At 44.2% G+C, this 24,847-nt stretch overlaps 1 protein-coding gene across 7 annotated transcripts in view; it reads right to left on the bottom strand.

Annotated features, from left to right (window-relative positions):
• Sfswap (splicing factor SWAP) overlaps positions 1-24,847 on the bottom strand; it is a 72,513-nt gene that overhangs the window by 39,275 nt on the left and 8,391 nt on the right. For all 7 annotated transcript variants that reach the window (XM_021660280.2, XM_021660281.2, XM_060382277.1 and 4 more), the window contains 3 exons: positions 20,621-20,846; positions 18,621-18,733; positions 17,313-17,448 (listed from right to left, as the gene is read on the bottom strand). In XM_021660280.2, coding sequence (XP_021515955.1) covers positions 17,313-17,448; positions 18,621-18,733; positions 20,621-20,846 — 475 coding nt within the window. The remainder of the gene's footprint in view (positions 1-17,312; positions 17,449-18,620; positions 18,734-20,620; positions 20,847-24,847) is intronic.

Raw genomic sequence — 24,847 nt, forward strand, 5'->3', positions numbered from 1 at the left:
AAGCATAAGAAGTATTACAAGGATTCAATTAAACTGTAGGCTGACTTTCCCCTGGCCACTCAGGCTCCTGATGTCCTTGAGTCGACAGAATAAGAAAGGAGTTACTAGAAACTGGAGAGACTGGACCGCAATGGAGGAATGAAGAGTAGAGTCTTTTTTGGTGTGACTACATTCTGAGCAAGTATGAAACTAACTACTCAATCCAAGTAGGGTGGTAAGAGCCAGAACCTTCAGGAGGCCGAGGCAGCGAGGACACAAATTCTAAGCCTTTCTGTGGTATGAAGTGAGTTTCAGACCACTCCCACAGGTAAAGAACCAGGACTTGCTGAGTATATGAGTTGGGCAGTAGAAAAATTTAAACAGCTATGGCCAAATGACCAATCATCTGGCCAAATGAGGACTGTAACTGCCATGTATGTTTCTGTCTAACATTGTTAAAATGTTTGTGGATTTATATGTATGCAGATATTTGTATTTTCTTTCTTTTCCTATTCTATTACTATTAGTATAGTAATAGTATATAGTATTAAGAAAATGTCAGTACTTAAGTGTTGTTGATCTACGTATCATATTTAACTTATAGGGTATAGACATCTGCTCTGGGGGAAAACCGGTATATTTCCAGTTGTACATAGTACACTTTTAACACTTCAGGCTGAATTATGGCTTTGTTATTCATTTGCAAATTAAGCATGATATAAAGAGTAATGGGGGGGGTCAGGCTGACAAAGGGTAGACTCGTGATGCTTAATCTTGTCAACTTGATGGCAATTAACTTGACAGAATAAAATAAGCAACATGCCTCCGTAGGGGTCTGTGAGTGCACTTTCCGGAAGGACTAACTGAGAGGTGACCCATCCATAAGGTGGGCAGCATCTTCTCATGGGTAGACCACATACATAATGATGTTTGAGTCAAAACAGTACTGCATGCCTGTCTGCTTTCACTTCTTTCTCTCCTAAAAAAGATTTTATGTATTTTTATATGGATGAAGTGTTTTGCCTACATGGATATCTGTGCACCAATGTGTACCTGGTGCCTTCCGAAGCCAGAAGACATTAGACCTCCTGAGACTGGAGTTACAGGTGGCTCAAAACTGAACCTGGGTCATCTGGAAGAGAAGCCAGTGCTTTTCACTGCTGAGCCATCTCTCCAGCCACTTCCCTTCATTTCCTGCTGGTAAGTCCACTTAACTGTACTTTTGCTGCGACTGTCATCTCAGCATTTTGTTGGTATCAGACTTCAACTATGCTAGCCTTCCAACATATACTGAAGACTAACAACTCTCTGGAATCTTCCAGGTCTTGAGCAGCACCCTGATTGCTGAAGCATTCAGCCATATTCATTCAGAGGTCACCAAGTTCTCATTTTCTGTAGCATGCAGAGAGCTGGTGGACAACCCAGCCACTACTGTGTGTGCTCTTCTAATGAACCCTTTCCAGAATACATACTATATACACACACCTTCTACAAGTTCTGTTCTTCCCAAGGTGTAAGACAACCAAAACTCCACCAGGTTGGAGTGTTAAAAACTCTGAGAAAGCTTGAGGGGTATATGAGTGAAGTCAGATCACTGTCTGTCACAGAGAAAGATCCCAGAGCACGTAACCTCAGGATGTGGAGGAGCAGAGGTATAGCTACAGCAAGGGTGGGTAGAGCCTCACCCAACACCAGAGACCAATGCTACAAGTAATTCTGGAACCCAGATTGTTCTGTGAGGTGCAGAACAAGTATGCACTTGACTTTCAAAGTATAGTTATATCCCACTCTAATTGAAACAAAAATTTAGCATATACTCATTATAATCAAAGAAACGAGGAACATCTTACCTTATTCATCACATTCTTGAGTTTACAGCAAAGAGGAAGCACATTACTGATACTTTCCCTCACCCCATACTGATGAGCAAATAAAGAGTCTTGTGTGAGCCACATATCCAGCCCTCATTACTATTTATTTATTTTTGTGTATGGTATGTGTGATATGTGTGTGGTACCTGCATGTGACAATGTGTCATCTCCAACTGTTTCTGCCTTATTGCTCTGAGATAGGCAAGATTTTTCACTAAGTCAGAAGTTCACCATTTTGGCTAGGTTGGCAGGCCAGTGAACTCCTGGGATCTTTCTGTCTCTAACCCCACGCTGTATAACTGGTATGTGCAGCCACATCTGGCTTTTATGTGTGTACTGCTGATTTAGACTCAGGTCCCCATGTTTCCAGGCCAAGTGCTCTTAACCACTAAGCCATCCATCTTCCATTTCCTCCTTTATTATTCTGAAACAAGTTTTCAATAAGTTGCCCAGGCTGGCCTGGAATTCACTCTATAGCCCAGGTGGGCCTTGATCTTACAATCTCTTTCCTCAGACTACTATAGCTGCCATTAAGGCCTGGATTACCAGGCATGGTTCCATTTTCCCTCTCAGTTACTTTCTGACACCCACTTGCAAAGTAAGGATTTGTGTCAGTCAGCTGGGCACTATAGACCTAGCAGTACATGCAACTGAGTGGTGAGTCATCTGAACAGGACAGTTTTCAAGATGGATCCATGGCATCAGGACTGGGGAAATGGTGGTGAGGCTGTTGCTCCTACCAAGATGTGACGAACAAAAGAAATCATCTATTAAATGTGCAGGGCACATGGTTGCTGACACAGCACTGTGGATAAGTAATAGGCTGGCAAACACAGCTGTACTTGGGAATTTCTACCCAGGATGAATCAATCCGCTCTGAAAGTAGACACAATGAAAGTGATCCTTTGAATCAGCACCTGACTGCCTCTTGCCAACAGAGCCAAAGCAGCAGAATGTGCTGGGAAGATTTTCTGCTGCTGTTTGAGAAAGCTGGTCTATGGCTGACAAGGCCTCAGCAGAGTCTAGAGTTCATCCTCGCAGACCCACAAACTTCTGGCATATCCTAGTCAGATTCTTAGTTAGCAAGCACCACTGGCAATCTTGCTTCATGGCTAAGCCTGGCCCCTCTTGGATTTACACATCCACCTATCAATTTTGCCCTCCACCACTGGCTTGTATGTATTTCTGTTACACCTCTTCTCTATCACCCCGAACAAACTGATGCATTTCTTCATGAAGCTAACAATATAACACTTTACGAAAGTTCAAGAACAAAAAGAAACAAACAAACAAAAAAACCCCAAAACCAGTACCAAGTGTTTCCCAAGAAACAAAGCTAGCTTAACAAAACTTTTTTTTTTTTTGCTAAATTTACAAATTTTACTAAATGTACGTTTTAAAGTGTATAGGGCTCCAAATAAAAACAAGGGAAATAAGAATGTAATTGCATGATGCTTAGGTCAATGAGGGTTCCATGTGACTGTTACCAGTGATGTCACAGCCATCTTAGTGTGTGTATGCACACACCAAGGTATAATCAAGATGTACAATTTTCTAACAATGCAGTCTTCAGAACAAATCCCTATGGGTAAGTGACACAGGGATAATTAGGTAAGTTACCTCACTATTTGGGACTGAGAGTGGGGGTGGGCAACACTCTGTAGAAAGACAAATATTGGGGGGCTGGAAAGATGGCTCAGCGGGTAAACGTATTTGCTGCCAAGCCAAATGACCTGAATTTGATCCTCAAGAGCCACACGGTAGGAGAGACCCGATTCCTGCAAGTTATCCTTGGATTTCCATTTTCATGCCATGATACACGCATAGCCACACATACACATATACAGAAACTATCATCAAAGCTGCTGACACAGGACTGTCACTTCTAGCAGACCAAGTGTGCTAGTGAGGAGAGTGGCACTCTTCCTGATTCAGGATTAACTGCCCATCACCTTCAACCACACTCTGCACCACACATCCTATGCAGACATGAGCTGATGGAGCTCACTGTGGCGCTGCTGACAACTCTGGACAAAGGCTGCAAGCTTGGTACTTTCTACAGAAATACTTGTCTGCCTCCCCAGTACCACAAGTCCGCCCCCGCCCCTCCTGAAAGGCAACTTTTTCCAAATATAAAATGCTTTTACATTTAGTATCTGAAATTTTCAGTCTTTCTGAAAACAGGGAAAGTGGGAGGAGCAACAGCTCTTCTTGATCCCATAACAACTGTGACTTTCTTGATTTTGTTTGTTTTGAAACAGGGTTTACTCTGTAGGCTAGGCTGGCCTTGAACTTGTGGCAATCCTCCCATCTCTACTTCTTAAGTATGGAAATTACGGACACAGGCACAAACCACCATACCCAACATTTGGTTTCTCGCTCTTTTCCATTCTTTCAGTGTACAGCAGTTGCACTGAGAGGATGGTGTGTGCATCCCGGCATCTTGTGGATCTACTCTTACCACTCCGCAATGCTGTACTGAATTAGTCTGTCTGTACCGTTGTGACCCAAACCCCAGACATAAAGTATGTAAGAGAGGAATGAAGTTATTTTGGCTCATGGTTTCAGAGCTGCTTAGTTCACACTATGGTAAACCAGAAGCAAAAAAAAAAAAAAAAAAAGACTAAGAAAGAAAGAAGCCAAGGCAAACCCCATGTCCTTCAGAGGCTCTATCTTTTACTTTTCATTCCCTCCCAATAAAGCTGTCATATTATAAGACATCAAGGAACTGTCTAACTCTTGATTTGATAAGAGTCCTTGTGATCCATTCAACTGCAGAAATAAACTCACAGATATGCTGAGTGGTGTATGTCACCATTCCCTGCAGTTTCTCAGGAAACACTCCCAGCCAGCCAGCCAGCCAGCTGTGTGCTTCCTTCACCTGCTGCACCTCTGAGCACAATCAGACTGGCAATCTCAGGGCACAGGAGTCCCAACAGTACAGTTACACTCATTCCTTTTTATCTAGCAATGTATCCACTTCCACAAGGAGGCAATCACAAAGCAAAACTTAGGCAAATCTGCAGTGACTGCCTGGGAAGGCTTGCTCTAAAGCACCACAGCCTGGCTCACTGCCAGAAGCAGTCATTTCTCACGGATGTGTTTTGCCAGGACCAGTGTCAGGATGATTATTACCACAGTAATCTCAGAGTCAGTGAGGAACTCCACATCACCTTTTCCCTGACAACAGATGCCTGCTGCTATTTGTGCACTGCAGCAGGTATCGTGAGGTAAGCAGACTTCTTTTGTCTCCGAAAAGCCCTGCTTCCTTCACACTAAAGTTGCACACTCAGTGGAGGCCAAAGTGTCTTGAGCATAAATGTTGGCACCAATAACAGTCATCGTCACTGCTGAGTCATTCCTTTTCAGCACAGGAAAGTTCACACAAAGAGTGGATATTGAAAACCTTCAAAGTCTCCAGAGGTAGAACAGGGGAAAACAGAGCCGAGAACCCCAAGTTTCTCTTTCCCACACAGTCAGCTCAGTTCTCTAGATTTTGTTTCATCCTCTGATCCCAGGTACCTGACTATCAGGAATCCCCAAAAGATCCTTTCCTAGTATAAAGCAGTCAGCACTTTCTAATACAGAATCTTCTACTGTAGAGGGTAAAAACAAAGTCAAGCAACCTCAAAACTCCTTACAATGCGCTGCCCAGTTTTTAAATAGAAAAATGTCACTGTCCTCTTCATCCCTGCAAGCATACAAGAGACTTAATAACTGGCTCAGCATCTGTCTCAAGGACATCCCATTACAGTAGACAATCCCATTACAGTAGTCTGCTAACAGGGTGCACACATTGACATATCTGAGAAAATGGACACCATATGCCACACCAGTTTACCTGCCCTGTTGCTGCCCTGTTGCGGCTTCTGGCTGGGGAGATTGCTCTGACATGAAATGCTTTTGCTATAAGCATAAAGACCTGTGTTCAAGGCCCAAATCCTATAGAAAAATACACAGTGCATTGTTGAATACTTCTAATCCCAGAGCTTGGAAAGTGGTGGCAGGAGGGTGAGTCTGTGGGACTCTCTGTTGAGGCTGTCTAGCTTAACTGGTGAGTTCCAGGCTAATTAGCAATTTGTCTCAAGGGAGGTGATTATGTAGGCATTTCTGAAATCCTCTGGCCTTCATACAAATGTGCTCTCACATGCATACACACACAATAATTAATTTTTAAACACACACACAATAATTAATTTTTTTAAAAGCGTACACACACACACACACACACACACACACACACAAATAATTTTTTTAAAAAGTGTCTTCAAGAAAAGACTTGTTGTCAGGCATGGCGGCTCATGCCTTTATCCCAGCACTTGGGGAGGCAGAGGCAGGTGGACTGATGTTGAGTTTGAAGCCAGCCTGGTCTACAAATCGAGTTTAGGACAGTCAAGCTACACAGAGAAACGCTGTCTCGAAAAACAAAAAACAAAATACAAAAAGAAGGAAGGAAGGAAGGAAGGAAGGAAGGAAGGAAGGAAGGAAAAGAAAAGAAGAGGAAAGAAAAGAAAAGGCTTGTTTTGCCATCACCGGCCTGAAAATAGAACTGGAATGACTTATGCAGTGGTGCATGAAGGTCACATCTGGGATGGGCCACCAGATGTATCCGTACATCCAACACGTTTAAAAGTTCTTTCTTTTCTTGGATTAGATTTTCCTCTAGAAAAGCCTCTTTGAGCTAAGTTAAAATTTAACTAAGTAAAAATTAAAATTCGCTCATGTATGTGGAGATCAGAGGAACCTTCCTCCAACTGCTTACACCTTATCATTGGAGACAGGGTTCTAAAGTTGTGTTCTGGGCCGTGGATGGATAAGACCAGCTGCTTTAGGCTCCCACCTCTGTGTCTTCCTTCCTGTGCTGGACTGTGCCCTGGAACAGTGAGCTGAACAAACCCTTTCTCTCCCAAGCTGCTTTCTGCCAGGGTACTTTATCACAGCAACAGAAAACAAGCGAGATCAGAAGGTAGGATCAGGACGCTGTCAACCAAGCAGGGGTCAATGTGGGGTTCTCATCTGTTTGTTCACATGCCCCAAGTGCAAAACTGCATTCATATATTTAAACAGAAAAATGGAAATAAAAACAAGAAAAGTAGTTATTTTTACAATATAGAAAATATATGGTTCTCAAATCCTGGTGGCTACAGAGTTTTTGTATTGTTTCCCCTGATGGCATTTCATGTAGAACCTGTGATCCTCCTGCCTCTAGCTCTTGGCTTATATAAAAATATTATTGTTGCCCAGCTATCTTGTCTGTGGCCACTTTCATATGACAATCACAGAGGTGGGCAGCTTGGTAGGACCCTGGAAGCTGGAAATGTTTACTCCTGACCTCTAAGAAGTTCTGGCCCCAGACAGGCTGTACAGCTTAGAAAGAGGACTGAAACACGAACACAGAACCAACGCAATATGAACAGGATCAATCAGAGAATACAGAATAATCACCTGATGCCAAGCAGAGGCAGAGCCACAACCAGGGAACAGGACCTTCACAGGAAAAGGAGGACCAGAGCAACAGTAAATGGAACTGAAAGAGCCTAACAAAGAGGGGAATGTGAGCCTCCTGCTGAAGGCACACACGGGAAACAGAGCTGACTAAGCAAATGACATTAAAGGCAGAGGTGTTCTTTAGGTTGCCTCAGGTGCCCGGGTGCAATCAGCACATAGCTAATGTGCAGGGAAGATGAAGGCATGACTGAGTCACTATGTTGTAGGCGGTAGAGGCTCAGTAGATGCTGTATTGCTACATATGTTAAAAGGCAGCAAACACTTTCAGATACAAAAGAATTTAAGAGAACAGCATCAGACCCAGCAGACGAAAACCAGTCAAATAGTAACACCAGCACCTGCCAGCCCAGGGTTCTCTGTGGTGTCAAGAGTTACAATGGGCTCTGGTTCACAAAGCTCTGAGGGACAGAAACTGTTATCTGAAAAACCTCACACACAGACCCTGATGGACTTCTTTTACACAAAGGTTGAAGGCTGACTTTTTTCTTTCTTCTTTCTTCCTTCCTTTTTTTCGAAACAGGCTCTCACACTAAATATATGCCATGCTAACTTCAATCACAAGAGCTTCCTGCCTCTGCTTCCTGAGTGCCCTGAATACAGCAGCTACCAGGGGGTCATTAACCATGTGCCACTGGGCATTTGCTTTTCACTTATGCAAAAATTTGTGAACTTCTGGAGAGCCCCTATAAGAAACTAGTTTATGAGACTCAAAATGTCTAAGAGCTAAATTAAATGTGGAATTCAACTGAGGATTCTGTGCAGAGAAAAACAAATCTAGTCAGTCACAGAACTAAGGTTAAGCAAGCAGGAATTACAGTTATAGACAGAACACACACCAGCTAAGAACATACACATCACTCATAAAATATCACAAAATGAAGCTAATACTCATACCAAAACCAAGCAGTCAGCAATGAGTAAACAGAAAGCGAACCAGGCATGGTGGTGCATGCTTTTAATCCCAGCACTTGGGAAGTAGAGGCAGGTGAATCTAAGTGAGTTCAAGGCCAGCCTGGTCTACAAAACCAGGATAGCCAGGGCAACATAGAGAAACCCTGTCTCGCAAACACACAAACAAACAAACCAAAAAAGGGGGGGGGGGGCGTGCTAGGCAAGTGGTTCACCACTGAGCTATACAACCCTGGGGAAAAAAAATGATTTCACGGGGACTCATTCCCTAGAAGACAAAAACATGTAACTTACCTGTCCTGACTGGTGTTAGGGCTGAACCTGGAGTCCTGTGCCTGCCATGTAAGTGTTCCACTTCTGAGCTACATCCCCTGACCACCAGATCTCTACTAGAGAGTTCTTTCAGGGATGCTTCTTGAGTGGTGAGCAGCTTTACCTACAGTTCAGCATTAAGTTACATCACAGGGTCTGCTGCTGAGCTCCAGTCAAATCTTTCTACCATAATCCACACTGCTTAGGTTTTGCTATTCAGGCCTGGCTCATCCCTTTCCTCTGTGCTGAGGTAGTTATGTGGGCTTAAGCCTCCTCAAGGATGCTCACGAATTCGAAGAACCACAGTGCCTTCTTTCTGTCTTTCTACCTCCCGTGACTAACAATTACACTATCTACAAAAGAAAATGCCATAGTCAGCAGTAACCCAACTGTTAACACTGGGATAGGGACCAGTGAGATGGCTGAGTGGGTCGAGAGTCTTGCTGCCAAGCCTGACAACTGAATTTGATTCCTGGGACCCACATGGTGGAAGGACAGAACTGACTGCTACAGAACTCCCTACATGTACTATGTTGTAAATGCGAGCACACACAAACTTTAAAAATACAATAACAAATGTAAAGTAGGATAGGGCTAGGGAAGTGGCTTAGCAGGTAGACTCGCTTGTACACAGGCCTGATGAACTGAGTTTGATGCTGAGAACCCATGTCAAGGTGGAAAGAGAAAGTGACTCCACAAAAGTGTCCTCTGGCTGCCACAAGAAAACTCTGGCATACATGTACCCAGGTTCACATGCAATCGTATGTACACACACAGAAAACTTAGTCACAAGGAATACTTTAACTTTAGTTATTTTTAGAACATTACAGAAAGCATTGTTGGCTCTGACAGTAGACAGTATTTTAGCGTTAATGCCTCTTGCATAATTTACTTATACACTTCTATAAGGATTTATTGTTAAGTAGCAAAGCAATACAGAATAGAGCTTGAAAAATGGTTCATCATCAAGCTAAGAAATGAAAAAAAAACTTAATTTTATACATCTTAATTTAAAGAACTTCTAGAAGAAATTTCATAAAATAAAAATTAATTGGTCCTCTTTTCTAGGCTGTACAAATCTGGGAAAAATAGTGGAAGGTGAGCTACAAGGAGCCTGGGTATATCCTGGGTTACTGAGTAACCACTGCAAAAAAAGAAGGTCCACTAGCTTTGCTAGCACAGACCTATAGTGCTGTGCCTAGACAACAGTGGGCTGTGTTTTCAAGTTGCACATCAATGTCACAGCTGTGAAAAACTCACTCACCAGTGGACCATATATACCTGAACACCTGAGGCCAGGGTACAGCTCAGTGGTACAGTATTTTTCTAACATGCATGAAATCCTAGGTTTGTCCCCAGCATTACCTAAAGCTAGGTGTGACAGTGCATGTCTGCAATGCTAGCTTGTGGAGTTGGAGGAAGGAGAGTAGCAAGTTGGAGGTCATCCTTGGGTACAAGGTGGAGTTTGAGGCAAGCTTGGGTTACATTAGTCCATGCCTCAAAATACAAAGCAAAACCCTGAATGTTTGTTGGCAAGGGGTCCAAACCACTTTAAATGACAAGCAGCTGTTCACAGAGGCAGGTAAACCAGCCACCACTCCACCTCTGCTTCCTTCTCTCAGTTCTCAATGACACTATACCTGACACCTACAGAGATGTCCTCCCTCTACCTTACAATGGCCTTCCTCCACACACTCTATGGGACCCCCCACAGCGCAGACAGCACCATTCAAGGTCCAGTGCGCAGATGGTGTGCAGGGGAGCAAAACACCCACACAGCTCCCACTATGCTGTGGTAAAGCCCCCTCAGTCTTTGGCCACTACTGAAATCCTACTCAGAATGGGTGTCCTTGGAGACTAATGGGAATATGCTTTGGATGTAGAGCTTACAGAGTCTCATACTTAATGTCATTCATACTGCCTGCTCACACCCACAATCCCACTGATAAAACCACTATCAGTTTCTCTTTGCTTCAGTGACATCCGTTTTTTCATTCAGGCCCTTTGGTTAAGAAGCCCATAAGACTGTGTGTATGATCTTTCTATGGCCTCCAACCCAACTTTGCCCTGATGCATTGTGGAACCTCCCTAGGAAGCCCTTGTGCAGAGGCTGGGGAGCAGTTGGGCTGAGCCTTTGAAATGAAGCACACTCACTTTCACCTTACTTATTTGTACCGATTTCTGACTGTCACTTATTTCCTATCTATCTAACAGTGAAAGTTATTTGTACATTAAACATTTCCCCTATTTCCTCAATAGGTTCATTAAAAACAAAACCAACAAAACCATTTGTAGGTGTAATCAAGTGTTGACTACTGGCTTAAAGAGGATGGCTGGCTCTTCCTCCTGCCGAAGTGTCTTTCTTTATGACAACCTCCCCATCTGGCTCTGGAACTCAGAAGTCAGCTTTTGGATGCCTGACGGCAACAGCTGGCTCTCTTTTCCAGACACTGCTCTTGACTCCTGGCTGTGCCTGCCTTCAGGCTCTCCTCTGCGCTACCCTTTGCAGACCAGTCAGTGCTGGCCTCTCTGTGCTAAGGCTGTAGAGCAACTTGAAGGACAGTGGGTTCCACCTGACTCAGGCAGCCTGCGCCATGACACACCAGGCGGAGTGGTCTCTTCTTTGGAAGGTTGAGATTTTTGCTTTTATCAGATTTTTCTCTTAAACAATTTCTTTTCAGTTAAACTTACTGTAATTACGTATTTGGTTAAATTTTATGCCAACACACAATTTGAATAAGAAGAGAATTGCTGTTTCTGTGAATATAAAGTTGAATGCTTTGGAAAAATTGGACAAAAAGCCAAGTGCTTTAAAAAGCTACTGTGCAATTACAGAAAGAAAACCGTTGAGGCCTCAAAATAACAAAATAAAAGCCTACACTGCAGTACCATAGCACTTGGCACCTGCTTCCCAGGACAGAAACCTTGACAGGGATGGGGGTGGGATGAGAAAGGTGGGGTACAGAAGCCCAGGGAGCAGCTATGGCCCAGAGCTGAAAGGGTGGAGAAGAGCACATACAAACTCTTCAAAATAAGACTGTGGGCCAGTGAAGGTGCTCACCCACCTGACAACCAGAGTCTGATCCCAGAACCCACTGAGGAGTGAATCAACTCCTTGAAGTTGTTCTGTCACCACCACATGCGTGCTGTGGCATATACATGTGACTTAAGCCATATACACACATGTATACACGCACGCATGACACACGAGAACACACAGAGATAATAAATCAAACAAGTTAAACAGATAAAGACCAGGCAGGTTAGCCTGGTGACAGTGAGATCTGCTTCCAAGGATTGCTTTCAGATCCACAACCACCATCTTCAGACCTGTTTTCTCTCCATATTTTAAGACCTATTTTGTGAGCTTCCAAGAGCAGATCACATTTTATAATCTGTTAGGATATGTCCCTCCTGTATTAGACTTCTTTTCAAATTTCTCATATTCTGCCTTACTGTTAAGATAATCAGGGAAATTTCCATAAACCACCCTAGGTTTCACTTGTCCGTTGCAATACGGAATCTTAAAATACTATGAAAAAGCTTTCTTCAATGTTTCATTCAGAATATAATAAATTAACATTCTATATGTATAAATGGGAAAACCAACGCCTGCAGAAGTAACACAACACATACAGACAAGGTCTCACTGTGCAACAGCCCAGGCTGGTCGGACTATGCAGACCAGGCTTTGAACTCTCAGAGATCCACCTGCCTCTGTCTCCCAGGTACTGGGATTAAAGGTATATGCCATCAGGCTTGTCATTTAAGATTTGCTTTTATTTGTGTGTATGTTTCTATATGTGTTTGTGACTGCAAGAGGTCAGAAGAGAGTACCAGATCCCTTGGAGTTAGAATTATAAGCCACTGTAAGCCTCCTAACATGGGTGCTGGGAACTAAATTCAGGTCCTCTGCAAGAGCAATATGTACTCTTAACCATTGACCCATCTCTCCATCCCTCTTAACATTTTAAAAGTTACTCACTAGAAACCATTCTGAGAGCCTTGTGCATTCCTAGAGTAAGGCAAGAGGGTACACAAGCATGTCAGGCATGACCTTTATCCACAGGGCATCCACATGTACAGACACATGGCTGTTTAACACACCAGTACAGTGAACACAAAGTGTGCTAGCTTGGTAAAGAGGGCACATATGGGTGTGGATAGCCATCATCGCCCCCTCTGCCCCTCTGCCCACAGTAGCCTTGCACCTCTTTATAGTAACAACCCTCTGCATTAGCCTCTCCATCAGCCAGACATGTTCATTCTTCTCATTACAAGAACCAAGGGCATAGTCGTACTAAGCCACAGGCAAACAGTAATTTATTGCCAGGCTATCACCTATTCTTTGAAGTGCAAGTGCAATGGAATCCAGGCACACTCTGCACTGAGTCCTGACATTGCTGCCCAAGGCCCCACAGTCCCAGGCACTTCCTGCTCCAGTCCTGTCAGCTAAGTGGTAAGGCTTGGTGGACACTTGCCGAGGAAGTGTCCAAGGACAGGGGCAAGGTTAATGAATGATGGCGGTCAGTCATACATATGCATGAACATCTCTCCAAGTGTCATTCCACCCCTCTCTGCAACTGTGGGAAAGAAGGAATTCCCAAGAATCTCCTGAAGATTCAGGAGATACAAACCCTGATACAAACCAGGCTAAGTCATAGGCCACTGTCTGTAAGCAACATTCTGAACATTACAATTAATTAACGAACCTTTGGAAGTTTAACAGTAGAACACACTAGAAAGATGCAGAATAATTTAAGGGCAGTGGAGGCTCAGGGGGAAAATGCTTGCTGTAAAGCTTGACAACCTGAGTTCTATCCCCAGAACCCACATAAAAAGAAGTGACTCCACATGACATGGGCATCACTCCATCTTACACATGCAGCAATAATAAACAGAAGCAAAACATGCTGAAAATAAGAAAAGGACAGCAGGAAAAAGGCCGGTGACCTGCTGCACAGGACCCCTGCAGTTTCCTCTGTTAACACTTAAGCAATCTAATCACCACATGTGGATAAATTTACTGCAAAAGAACTTAAACCATCAGCTGTGACTGGTCTAAGTCACAGTCCCTCTGTTTGACTACATTTAGGTGCTGTACTAATGAATGGCTGCAAACCAAGTGCCACCTAACTGAGCAGAGCCAGAGCTGCTTCGAATGACCAGCAATGGGCCAGAGAAACTCCAAAAATTCCAGATTTTGGCCATTTTACAGCAGGAGGTAACAAGCGCTTGACAGTGATTTGGACTCAAGTAAGTGTACAGAGCTGTAAGACAGGAGCAACAAGCTGAAGCAGACACCCACAAAGAAAGTACAGAGGGAGGCAAGATTTCCAGGCAGGTACCTTACAGAGCTGGAGCCCTGGAGAGACCAAGGCTGTTCCTGTCTGCAGCAGACCCACAGCCAAGGATGCTGGGACTTTTCTGATGGTTTTTGAGCAGTTTCATTGAGACTCAGATCCTAAGCTCTAGCCACTGGCCTGGCTCTGCTGTAAAACCACAGGGAGTCCACCTGTTGTACCCCATGATTTTCTTGATCTTGGGCAGAGAGCTGTGTTGGTAGGCTCTGAGGACTGTGGTCCTTGTAGCTGATAATAGGAACATATCTGAAACCTACCAACCCCATGTATATCTGTTTGTTCTTACAAACTCCAGGCATCTAAATAATCTATGCTTCCTTATGTCCAGGACATTTCATCAAGGCCTGATGCCCTTTTTCGTTGAGGGCAGTGTTGAGTAGGACTAGCTCTCAAATAGAACTTAATAAGCCTGAGACTCCCCCAGAGCCACAGGAAGAACTGTGGGGTCCTGGGGCCCTGTCTTGAATCTGTCTGATCCTTTGACATCCTATGCTGTCAAAGTTTGCCTCAGGCCACTGTTCCCACTAGACTGGGGATGATGAGTCACAAGGAAGCTATGATCAATCAGCTTGCTCCACCATCCTGCCTGGCCCACAGTGTCTAGGCACAATGTACCACAACTGACCTCTGTGTGTAACTGTTCAGCCTTTAATGACAGAGTTAACTTCTCTACTGCTCCCTTCTATGGCTCTAGAGGGATACAGAAACATGAATAGACAATGCATTTTATTTAAGCATTTTGGAAGGACCCTGCTGTTCAAGGTTGCAGCCCTCCCAGTCTGGATGGCCATTCTGAGCTCCACGTTAAGGTAAAGGACTCGCTCTCACCAGCAGGGCCTCCTGCTCTCTCCCTAGCTTCACCTAGAGAGTATCTCTAGACATAGATGTCCCTAACCACATTTGATATATTGCCTTTGACACAGCGTCCTGCTAGCTCTCCCCTCCCTGCCCCTATACGATAGTTAGGTACTGTGTTCCAGTTCATGATAGGATCATGCTGTTTAATGCAAATCAAGCATCCTTCAAGTGCCTAGTTTTAACCAATGATGTACAGCTATCCTTGAAGTCCCCACCTACTCCCCAAGGGAATTAAAGTTGAACTAGCTCCCTGAAATGGTTCTCAGAGTGTCTGACCTCCATATGTGCTTGTTGGCCTTCCAAGCTCTGTACCTTGTCTCCTATCCCTCCTGACTTCGTGGGCTGGTGGGAAACAGCCCTCCAGGCAGGAGAAGAACTACAAAGCACATTCAAGACAGTCCTGGAATAGGAATGCAGGGGTTGGGCAAGATGGATGGCTCAGTGAGTAAAGTGCTTGCTGTGCAAGCATGAATGTCTGACTTTGGATTCCCAGTACCCCTGTAAAGCTGGGAGTTGTGACTTGCACCTGGGACATACATACAGAAGGATCCCTGGGGCTTGCTGGCCAGCCAGTTTAGTTAAATCAGTGAGCAATCCTATCTCAAAAAAAGTAAACAGTAGAGTAATCCAATCTAGGAAGGAGCCCAATATCCAAAAACCCCAAACACACACCCACACACAACCCCGCCCCCATACCTCTCCCTTTCCTTAGGTCTATGCATACAAAAAATTAGGCAGAGATTAACTAAAGATACTCAATATGCACTTGTGATACTCCACATGCACTTGTGAACAAGGATCCACATACGTGAACATGGATGTACACATGAATATATATACACTTAAAAAAACAGAAAAGCAGGGAACAGGCATGCATGAGGTGGGAGTGGGTGCCAGTATCCATTCCCCACTGGAGTGCAAACAGACTGCTTGGCAGAGCCTCCAATTGCTACAGATTAAGTAATTCACGAGCTTTCTCTGGAGCTACACAGGGCATGAAAAACAGGCGGACTATGCACATGGATCTCTTCCCAACTGTGCACATGAGCCAGCAGCAATCTTCAGAATGCTGCAGGGATGGCTGGCTGTACTGGGATGTGACAGCAGGGCACGTAACATGCAGCCTTGCAACGCTACCCATTTGATCATTTAAAGAAATGATCTACACTCCAGCCCAGATTTGTTAGGGAAATGCTCACAGAATTCACTCAGGAAGTGCTTCTTTTTAAAGATAAGGTCTCACTGTAGTAGCCCAGGCTCACCTTGAACTCAGAGATCTATCTGCCTCTGCCTCCCAAATGCTGAGATGTAAAGGCCTATGCCACCATGCCCAGCAACTGATTTTCAGTCTTGTCACTTTATCACATCAAAATGCTACATCTGTGTGGACCAGTGTGGAGACAGAAGTGCAGAGGAGCTAGCATATATAAAGACTGTTCATCCTCCATAAACGGCAGCTCCCTCCCTGGTGCAAGACCCACCCCACAGGCATCTCCCTTCATGTGAGGAACGCAATGTGCAGCAGGCCAGCTACCGCACAGGCTGTTTCTTCTTTGCTAGGGTTCTTCTTTCACATGATTCTCACACAATGCTTAGCCTCAGAACAGCAATGAGACCTGATACATTGAACCTAGGACAGACTGTGATCCCTCTCCAGAATGCTCACCTTCAATGCTCAGAAAGGTAAGAGAGCAGCAATCATAAGATTCCAAAGAGACAAAATCCCCTGCACATTACATCCAGCTCCCTATATTCTTAGGCCCCACACCTACTATTCAAGTAGCTCTGATTCAAAATAAAAGAGGACAAGATGTATTTGTATTGAACAGGCACTAATTTTTCCTTGTCATGACCCCTTGAACAATACAGCATAACAACTATTCACACAGTCTTCACAGTGTAGAACAAGTTCTGCAGGAAGGAGTCTAGAGTCTGTGAGGGAAACCATAGGTTTTCCTATCTGCTGGAGGGCAAGTGGTATCCCTAAAACTAACCCCTGTAGAAACTGAGGGACTGTACATGCAAAGCCATCAAGACAGACAACCTCACATCTTCTCACCCCTACGTGCTGTTGTCAACAAAACTGTTTCTGCCTAATCCTGTGCCAATACCAGGGCATTCTCACAGCACCAAACAACTCTGCAGCACAGACAAGACTAACCGATCTCTGCTCTTGTCATTCTTAAGGGTCTGTGCTCTGTTTAGCACAATAAAGTTTTAAACTTAGGTGCCACTTGCCAGCCTCCTCCAAAGCTCTAGCCAATCATGAGCCAGAGGTGTCAGTGTGGCTTTGGGAAGCATGGTTGGCTGGTGCTTATTTTTCTGCCCTTGTCTGACCTTCTTTTTCAGGAATGCAAAGCCATGGGCTAGGCAAACATGCCCTCCAGGTAACTCCCTTCTGGACCAGAGGGGAGGTTTAGAAGGAAAGCTCCGCAGGATTGAGGGAGAGCATGGGGAGCAGGGTGGCAGTGGTTGCAAGCTGGATATACAACAGGATGATCTGGGTACTCACAGTCTGTCGTGTACTCCACCTGGGAGGGCTGTGTGGGTGTGCCATCTGCAGTGGGAGGGGCTGGAGCTGAGCTGTCAGCCTGTGCTTTACGGACAAGGGCTGCTAGAGGGTGATCCGGGTCCACCACCTTCAAAGGCTAAAGACAGAGAAGACAAGTGGCCTTAGCATCTTCTAAGTTCTGAGCTGTGTAAAATTTCCTGCTGAGAAGAAGACTCAACCTCACAGTACTATGGGCACACCTTACAAACACCTCAGCACACACTCAGACATAGTGAAAGCTGCCACTGCAGAGGCAGTCACTTATGTCATACTCAGAGCAACAAAAAAAGAAAAGCTGGAGGCCATGGCAGCAGAAGCACATACATGTGTCCAGTGAAGAACCCCATCTGGGCACAAGAGCACATTTGCCCTGAGGCTGCTAGCTCAATGCTGGCCTGCTGGCTCCAGTTCAGCTCTGGTAACTCTCCTCCTTGAGCCTCTGAAAACCACCATCCTCCATTACTCCTCTAACCATGCCACCACCCGTAAAAGCACACACTCCCAAATACAATCTTCTTGGCAAGAACCACTATTCTTTAAGCTGGGGATACACAAACAAGTCCTGTCCAGTGAGCCAAGTGCTCTAGCTGAATGTGAGGATTGGAGGAAGTAAGGAACTAGAAGTTATCACCTCTACAACTTCTAAGCAAAGTGTGGAGGGAGCACTGAGTCCAGACAGCTACTAACCAGTGTGGAGACAGACTCACACAGAACTTCAAACTCCAGCCTTCCTCAGTGGGGCTGGATTTCTCATCAACAGCTCTTACCCTCCCATTAGCCAAGAGCCATTCTTCCCAGACATCAATACTCTTCTGTGACCGTGCAGAACCATGCTTCAACCTCACAGACTGTCTTCTACATTACAAACGGCAGGGGGAGAGTGCAAATGCACTCACTGATGATCTCAAAGATGAGAGGAGAGCCGGAGGTAAAAGCATGTATTTACGAATTATCTATGAAGGGAATCGAGGCTCCACTACATTAAAAACCCAGAAAATCCAATCTTAAATTCCAATTTACAAAACAAATTAGCTTCCAAGTCTTCACCGACACTATTTATATAATAAAACAGCAATTGTTTGCTTGTGCAACCCATAATGTAGGCATGTAGGAAAACAAATGCTTTGTCACCACATGGAACAGAGAAATGAAGACAGCTCAGTGATAAAAAAGACATAGCTATACCACAGGAAATGGCATACTTTGTGTTTCCAAACGTAAATGAGGAACAATTTTGTGACAGTGTGAGCCTAGTGAGGAGATAGAGACCTTCATCAGCTCTTCCAAGCGGCTGCTCTTCTTGGAAGCAAAGAGAGACGGGTGTAGGTAACTCCCATCCTCCTCCTCATCTTCATCTTCATTGTCAGAGGTCGTCCCCGACTCTGGAATTGAATTAAAGATGTCGGCTATCAGGTTTGATTACACACTTGTTATCTCAGCACTTGAGAGCCAGAGACAAGAGAATAGCTGCAAGTCTCAAGCCAGACTGAGACTCTAGCCCCCACCAATTTTTTGTTTGGGTTTAACTGTTAACATGACTAAATTATCACTATTACTTAGAAGGATTCTGCTTGGTGGCAGATACTTGTAGTTAATCCCAGCATTTGGCAAGTGGGAACAAAAGAAGTTCCCACTTCTTTTGAACAAAAGAATTCAGAGCTAGCCTGGGCTACAGGAGACATAGTCTCAAAGACCAAAATAAATATGGGGCTACATAATGACTCAGCAGGTAAGAGTATTTGTTGTTCTTCCAGAGGACCTATAGTAGGCAACTCATAACTGCCTGTACCTCTAGCTGCAGGGGACTTAAAACCTTGGCTTCCACAGGTACCTAAACAGATGTAGCATAGACTTTAAAGAACAATCACATACATATACACACATACAATACATATACACATGTGTGTATATATATTGGGTTTTGAAACAGTTTCTCTGTGTAGCTCTGGCTGTCCTGAAACTTGCTCTGTAGACCAGGCTGGCCCCTGCTGCCCAAGTGTTGGGATTAAAGGTGTGTACCACCACCACTCAGCCATAAAAAAAAAACCTCAAGCAAACAAACAGATAAATCTTAAGTTAAAAAGACAGACAGACAACTGATTAACTTTGGGAGCCACTGAGTTTGATCCCCAGAATCCACATGGTAAAAGCAGGCCATCCTCTGACCCCCACATGTATACAATGGCATGAATGGGCCATATATACAATATAAACAAGTAAACATTAAAGAAGAGCAACACAGGCTAGGTGTGGTGGCACATGCTTTTAAGGTCAGAGACAGGTGGGTCTCAGTTTGAGGTGGGGTGGCATGTGTGAGGGTATTTATATAGTAAGGGAAGGGGACAGGGAGGAGAAAGGAGGGAGGGGAATGAATACAAATGGGTTGAAAATTTGAAAGCAGATAAGGGCAGAGTCCTACATAATTTCCCCCCCTTAGGTACTTGTATACAAAGCCCTATACAAAGGGGTAATGTTCCTAGTTGTTATACAAGTTGTTCAGAAAAAAGCCAGACAGAAGGGAGTGCCCTTTTTCTACCTCTCAGCCTTCCTTTGGTGTTTACTGGCATGCTTTAATGAAAATTCTTATTTTCAAAAGGGGCAAAACCCTTGATTCATGAAAGTAAAACAGTAACAACTGAAAAGAAATGAAAACCCACGAAAACTCAGAATTACCACAAATACGGAATACATGTACAGTTGTACTTACACAACTGTAAACGTTAAGATTTACACAGCTGGACTGGGTTGGAGGTGCAGCTCTATTTGCAGGGTGCTTGCCTGGTGTGTGCAAGGCTGAGGGACAGGAACAAGGTGCAATAGAAGACCTGGCTAGGGAGGCTTACCCCTGGGAGTCAGTCAAAAGGGAGACAACTGGCTTTCTACGAATCTGAAATGGAGACACTTGCCAAACAGCTTCAGATAGGTAATCCAAGTCAATGGAAGCATCTGTGTGAACGTGTGTGATTTAACTTCCTACCCTATGCACTGTGGCGCAAGTGTGTGCACCTGCAGAATAATCTGACAGTGAAACTCTTCTCTTCAAACTGTTAAGTAGCCAAAAGGACAGGAAACATTTCCAGCCTAGATGACTGCTTGGCTCACATCAATATTTAACCGTAAAGTATGATCTAAGGATTGAGAATGGTGCACCAGCAGGGCTAATGAGCAGATCACAAGAATTCAAGTCTGGATTTCAGTCACATTCCTCTGAGAATGGGTACCTTCACACTTCCAGACCACCCTTCCTACCCTGAGGCAGTCCCACGTACTTTTTTTCTCCTCGTTCTTGTTCTCTGCCAGCACCGTGTACCGTCCTTCCTTCATGGCTTTTTGGATAAATTTGTAGTAGGGGTTGAGGTAGTGATCAAATCGAAGGAAGTCGAACTGCGAGTTCCGTGCTTGCTTGGCCTTCAGCATGATCTCAAACTGTGCTCCCTGCTTACACACGAAGTTGGCTGTGCGCTCAATGATGGCATGCATCTTGGCTGTTGGTGGCTGAGGAAAAAATCATGTAATCAGTCTGTGTGTGTGTGTGAGCACCCACATGCACGTACACATAAAAATGAGTTACAAGATTTAATTAAAAGGAACAGCTTGGTTTTACTGTCCCAATTTAAGAAATAGGACATTTCAAGGCTAGCAAGGTGGCTTAGCAAGTGAATATGCTTATTACCATGTCTAACAACCTGAATTCAATTACCATAATCTATGTGGTGGAAGGAGAGAGCTGACTCCTGACCTCCATGTATGTACTGAGGCACATGTGTGCTCCCAATGCCTCCAAATAAGGAAATGTACAATATTTTAAATATCAACAAAGAGTTAACACTAGAAAATTACATGGAAAAAACCTGGAAATTATTCACACTGAGGATGGGTGGTTAAGATGCTTATGTAACTTCAGGGCCTTATATTTTATAAATGAAAGTGGCTTCATTTCTCAAATTTAATGATGTCCTAATTAATAATGTCCTCCTCACTTTAAAAAGTAGAAATGTTGAGAAACCCTGTCTCTAAAAGCAAACAACAACAAAAGAGACAGAGAGAGAGTAATGTCAAGACCATGAGATGGCTCAATGGGTGACAGTGTCTGCTGCTAAGTCTGATAACCTGAGGTCAATCCCTGGAACCCTGCAAGCTGTCCTCTGACCTCTACACAGATGCAGTGGTGCATGTTAGACCCGCTGCCACCACCAAGCAAATGCACTGTAATAATTTTTTTTTTTTTTTAAAGAGAAATGTCTACAGTTTTAAAGTTATTTGGCTCCTGGGTAATGGTTCCATGTTCAAGGAAACCCAGTGTACACTGGGATATGGGCCCTGATGCAGATTTTCACCAGCTCTGGCTTAACACAAAGATCCATTTGCAAATCAGTCCATTTTCTAACATACCAAGGATTGAGGATCACTTCAGTATGACCTATGAAGGTAGGCTTGATTTCGCCACACAGCCTCTTAAAGGACCTCTTAATCGAAGGCCTCAATGTCTTAAAATCAACTACTATGATAATACTGTGACTGTAATAGTTCAAACACAGCACCAATCACTGCACAAAAACAAAGCATCTTGTTTTTATTTTTTTTTCCTTCACATTATTTATTTTTTGTATGAGTGTGGGTGCTCTTGTGGACGATTTGCCTGATAACCTGAGTTCAATCCCTGGAACCAGGACAATTTGCAGGAGTCAGTTCTCTTCTATTATATGGGTCCCAGGAATAAAACAGGTTGTCAGGCTTGATGGCAAGTGCCTTTATCTGCTGAGACACCTTGCCAACTCCAAAGTATCATTTGAACGTACTTCAAGATGTGCGACCAGGATAATAAAATATAAGAAAAAAACCTTTCTCCTGGAGAAATCCAATGGTTAATTCTTCTTGTCAATTTGGCAGAATCTAGTATCATGTGGAAGATGGGCCGTTGAGCACGCCTGTTGGGGATTATTTTGACTACTGTTAAATGAGGTGGAAAGGCCTGCCCACTGTGGTCGGCACCAAGCCCTGGCTCGGATCTTGGACTGTACACAGCAGCATGCGCATTCATTCCTCTGTTCCTGATTACAGATTCGATGTGATCAACTGCTTCAAGCTCCTGCCACCCTGACTTCCCTGCCAGGACTATATCTTGAACTTTGAGAAGGGGAAAAAGCCCTTCCCACCTAAGTTGCTTCTATCAGGGTACTTTATCACAGCATCAGAAGCTAAGGCAACATTCTCTCACCTGTACTACTCGGACCTAAAGTTCTCTTTCATTTACGACCGTCACTACCATTCCATCACTATAGAATACTATTTTAAAGATATACTCAGTAAGCCTGCTATGGTAGCAGCATTTCATTCCAGCACTTGGAAGGCAAGGTAGGCAGTTCTCTATGAATTCCAAGGCCATATAATAAAACCTTATTTCAAAAACAAAACAAAACTAAAGCTCCACAAAAAAACAAAAACCCCAAAACATCAACAATAAAAACAGGTAATAAAAACTGGGGTACAACTCAATGGCAGAGCACATGCTTAGCACTCTTGAGGCTCTGGATTTGAATTCTGGCACTAAATAATCACATAAGAGCCCAAATCCCCCCTCTACCTGCACACAAACATACAAAAAAAAAACACAAAACAAAACAAAAAAACCTCAAATCAACAAACATGTTAAGTATGCATGTCACAAAGCCTATATAGCAGAAGGGAAATGTTCTTTTTGTCTCATCTTTGTGTTAAGTCCTGTTTTGGGAGCCCTTCTCCCTGGTAACTCCATCGGCTTAGACCCAAACTCAAGAAGAACTGGGAAGTGGGACAGCCACAGGACAGGAAGCTTTTTCACAAAGATAGATTTCCTAAGACCTCTGAGAAGTTCTGGATAGACTCAGCAGGGGAACAGGAAGGGGCGGTTCAGAAAGAATGTGGTAAATAGGGGAGGGGTGTCTGTGAATTGTGTGAATGAAAAGAAACACACACACACACACACACAAAGCACCAGATCAGTTACACAACAGATATACCAACAGGACCACAGGAGAATCACACACAGACTCAAGGCTAGAGCAGCTCCCACAGGTGGGGGATGACCGGCCCTCCTTTACCATAGATAAATGGACAATGAAGTTTAGTCAAAACTCAGGAGAGCTGAGCTGCACTGGAGCTCTCAGAGCCCAGGGCTTCTCCTGTTTCACAGGACTGGGATTTGCAAGCACAGATGCACGGGAACAGGCCTAGAACACAGCATGTCCACAGGAAGTGCCTACAGTTCCATAAAAGACTAAAATGTTACACATAGCATATAATAAAGCCCTCTTTTTCCTTTCCCACTGTCCAGAGCACTTTCCCAGAAACATGTTCTAACAGGCCTGCTAAGCAGTAAAACTTCTGGGCCCCTAGCCCTGACTAATGGTAGCTTGTGGAACCCAATAAAATACAGTACCAACCCACAGGCAAGCCCATGAGGCCATAACCACCTGGAAGACATCCTTCATGGCTCAGGACTCATCACACTAGGTGCAGACACCCATGTTTGCCTTTCTACTGTCTTGGGAGAGAAGAATGGGTGGAAAGATGGGCCAAACAAAGAACTCTGCACTTCATCTCATTTGTTACAAGGCTCCACAGGGCAACACAGCCAGCCAGAGTAGATAGCTAAGCTGATGGGTGGGACTCTGGGAAGGACACAGGGTTTTGAGTACCTGGGAAAAGGACAAATGACTATAACATGTCAGGACACATGATACATAAATACATATTTGGAGGAAAACAGGTTTTCTGTTTCTCTTCTCTTGGAGCAGAAAAACACACCTATAAAAGTACCATAAAACAAAACAAAACAAACTTCTAAAATCCAAGGTCAGATCATCCAAAGAGGCTTGAATCCTAAAGGCTCAGCAGGCATGGATCAGGGACTGTGAGTCAGTCACGCTGGCGTGAGGTAGGTACACAACAGGAAGCAGGCAGTGACCCCAGGTGTCTTGTGTTCACTATGCTCTCACCCAACAGCTGGTATAAACCAAGAGCGCCAAAAGCACCTGCCTCCTTCCCGGTCAAAGCCTCCCATCTTCAGTTGTCAAAGCAACACTCATCCATAGAACCTATGTACCACGCATGCTTAGTCACCAACCAGAACTACCACCAACACCACAAAGGCAGTACACTGCCACCAACACTCCACAATCTACCAAATGAGAGCCACAATTGAGAAGAGTAAGATACTGACAGTGACAGAGGGGGGAAAAGGCAAAGTAGACACTCAGCCAAGGACTCGAGCAGGTTTTTCTTTCACACGCCACATGCACTCTATTCAGGGACCTCTCAAATAACACTGGAGAACTGCAGGAACAGAGCAAGGCTCCCTTCAGTGTCTGTAGATTCAAGGTAACTACTGAACTAGTGATGCTCTGTACAGAGCTGTCAGATCTTATAACAGGAATAAGCCATCAGCATTCTATTGTATCTATGTTTTTATGTTTGCACAGACATTAAAAAAAATCTTTGTGTCAAAAACAATAGGG

The sequence above is a fragment of the Meriones unguiculatus genome, chromosome 4, assembly GCF_030254825.1.
Source record: "Meriones unguiculatus strain TT.TT164.6M chromosome 4, Bangor_MerUng_6.1, whole genome shotgun sequence".
In the NCBI taxonomy this organism is placed as follows: Eukaryota; Metazoa; Chordata; class Mammalia; order Rodentia; family Muridae; genus Meriones; species Meriones unguiculatus.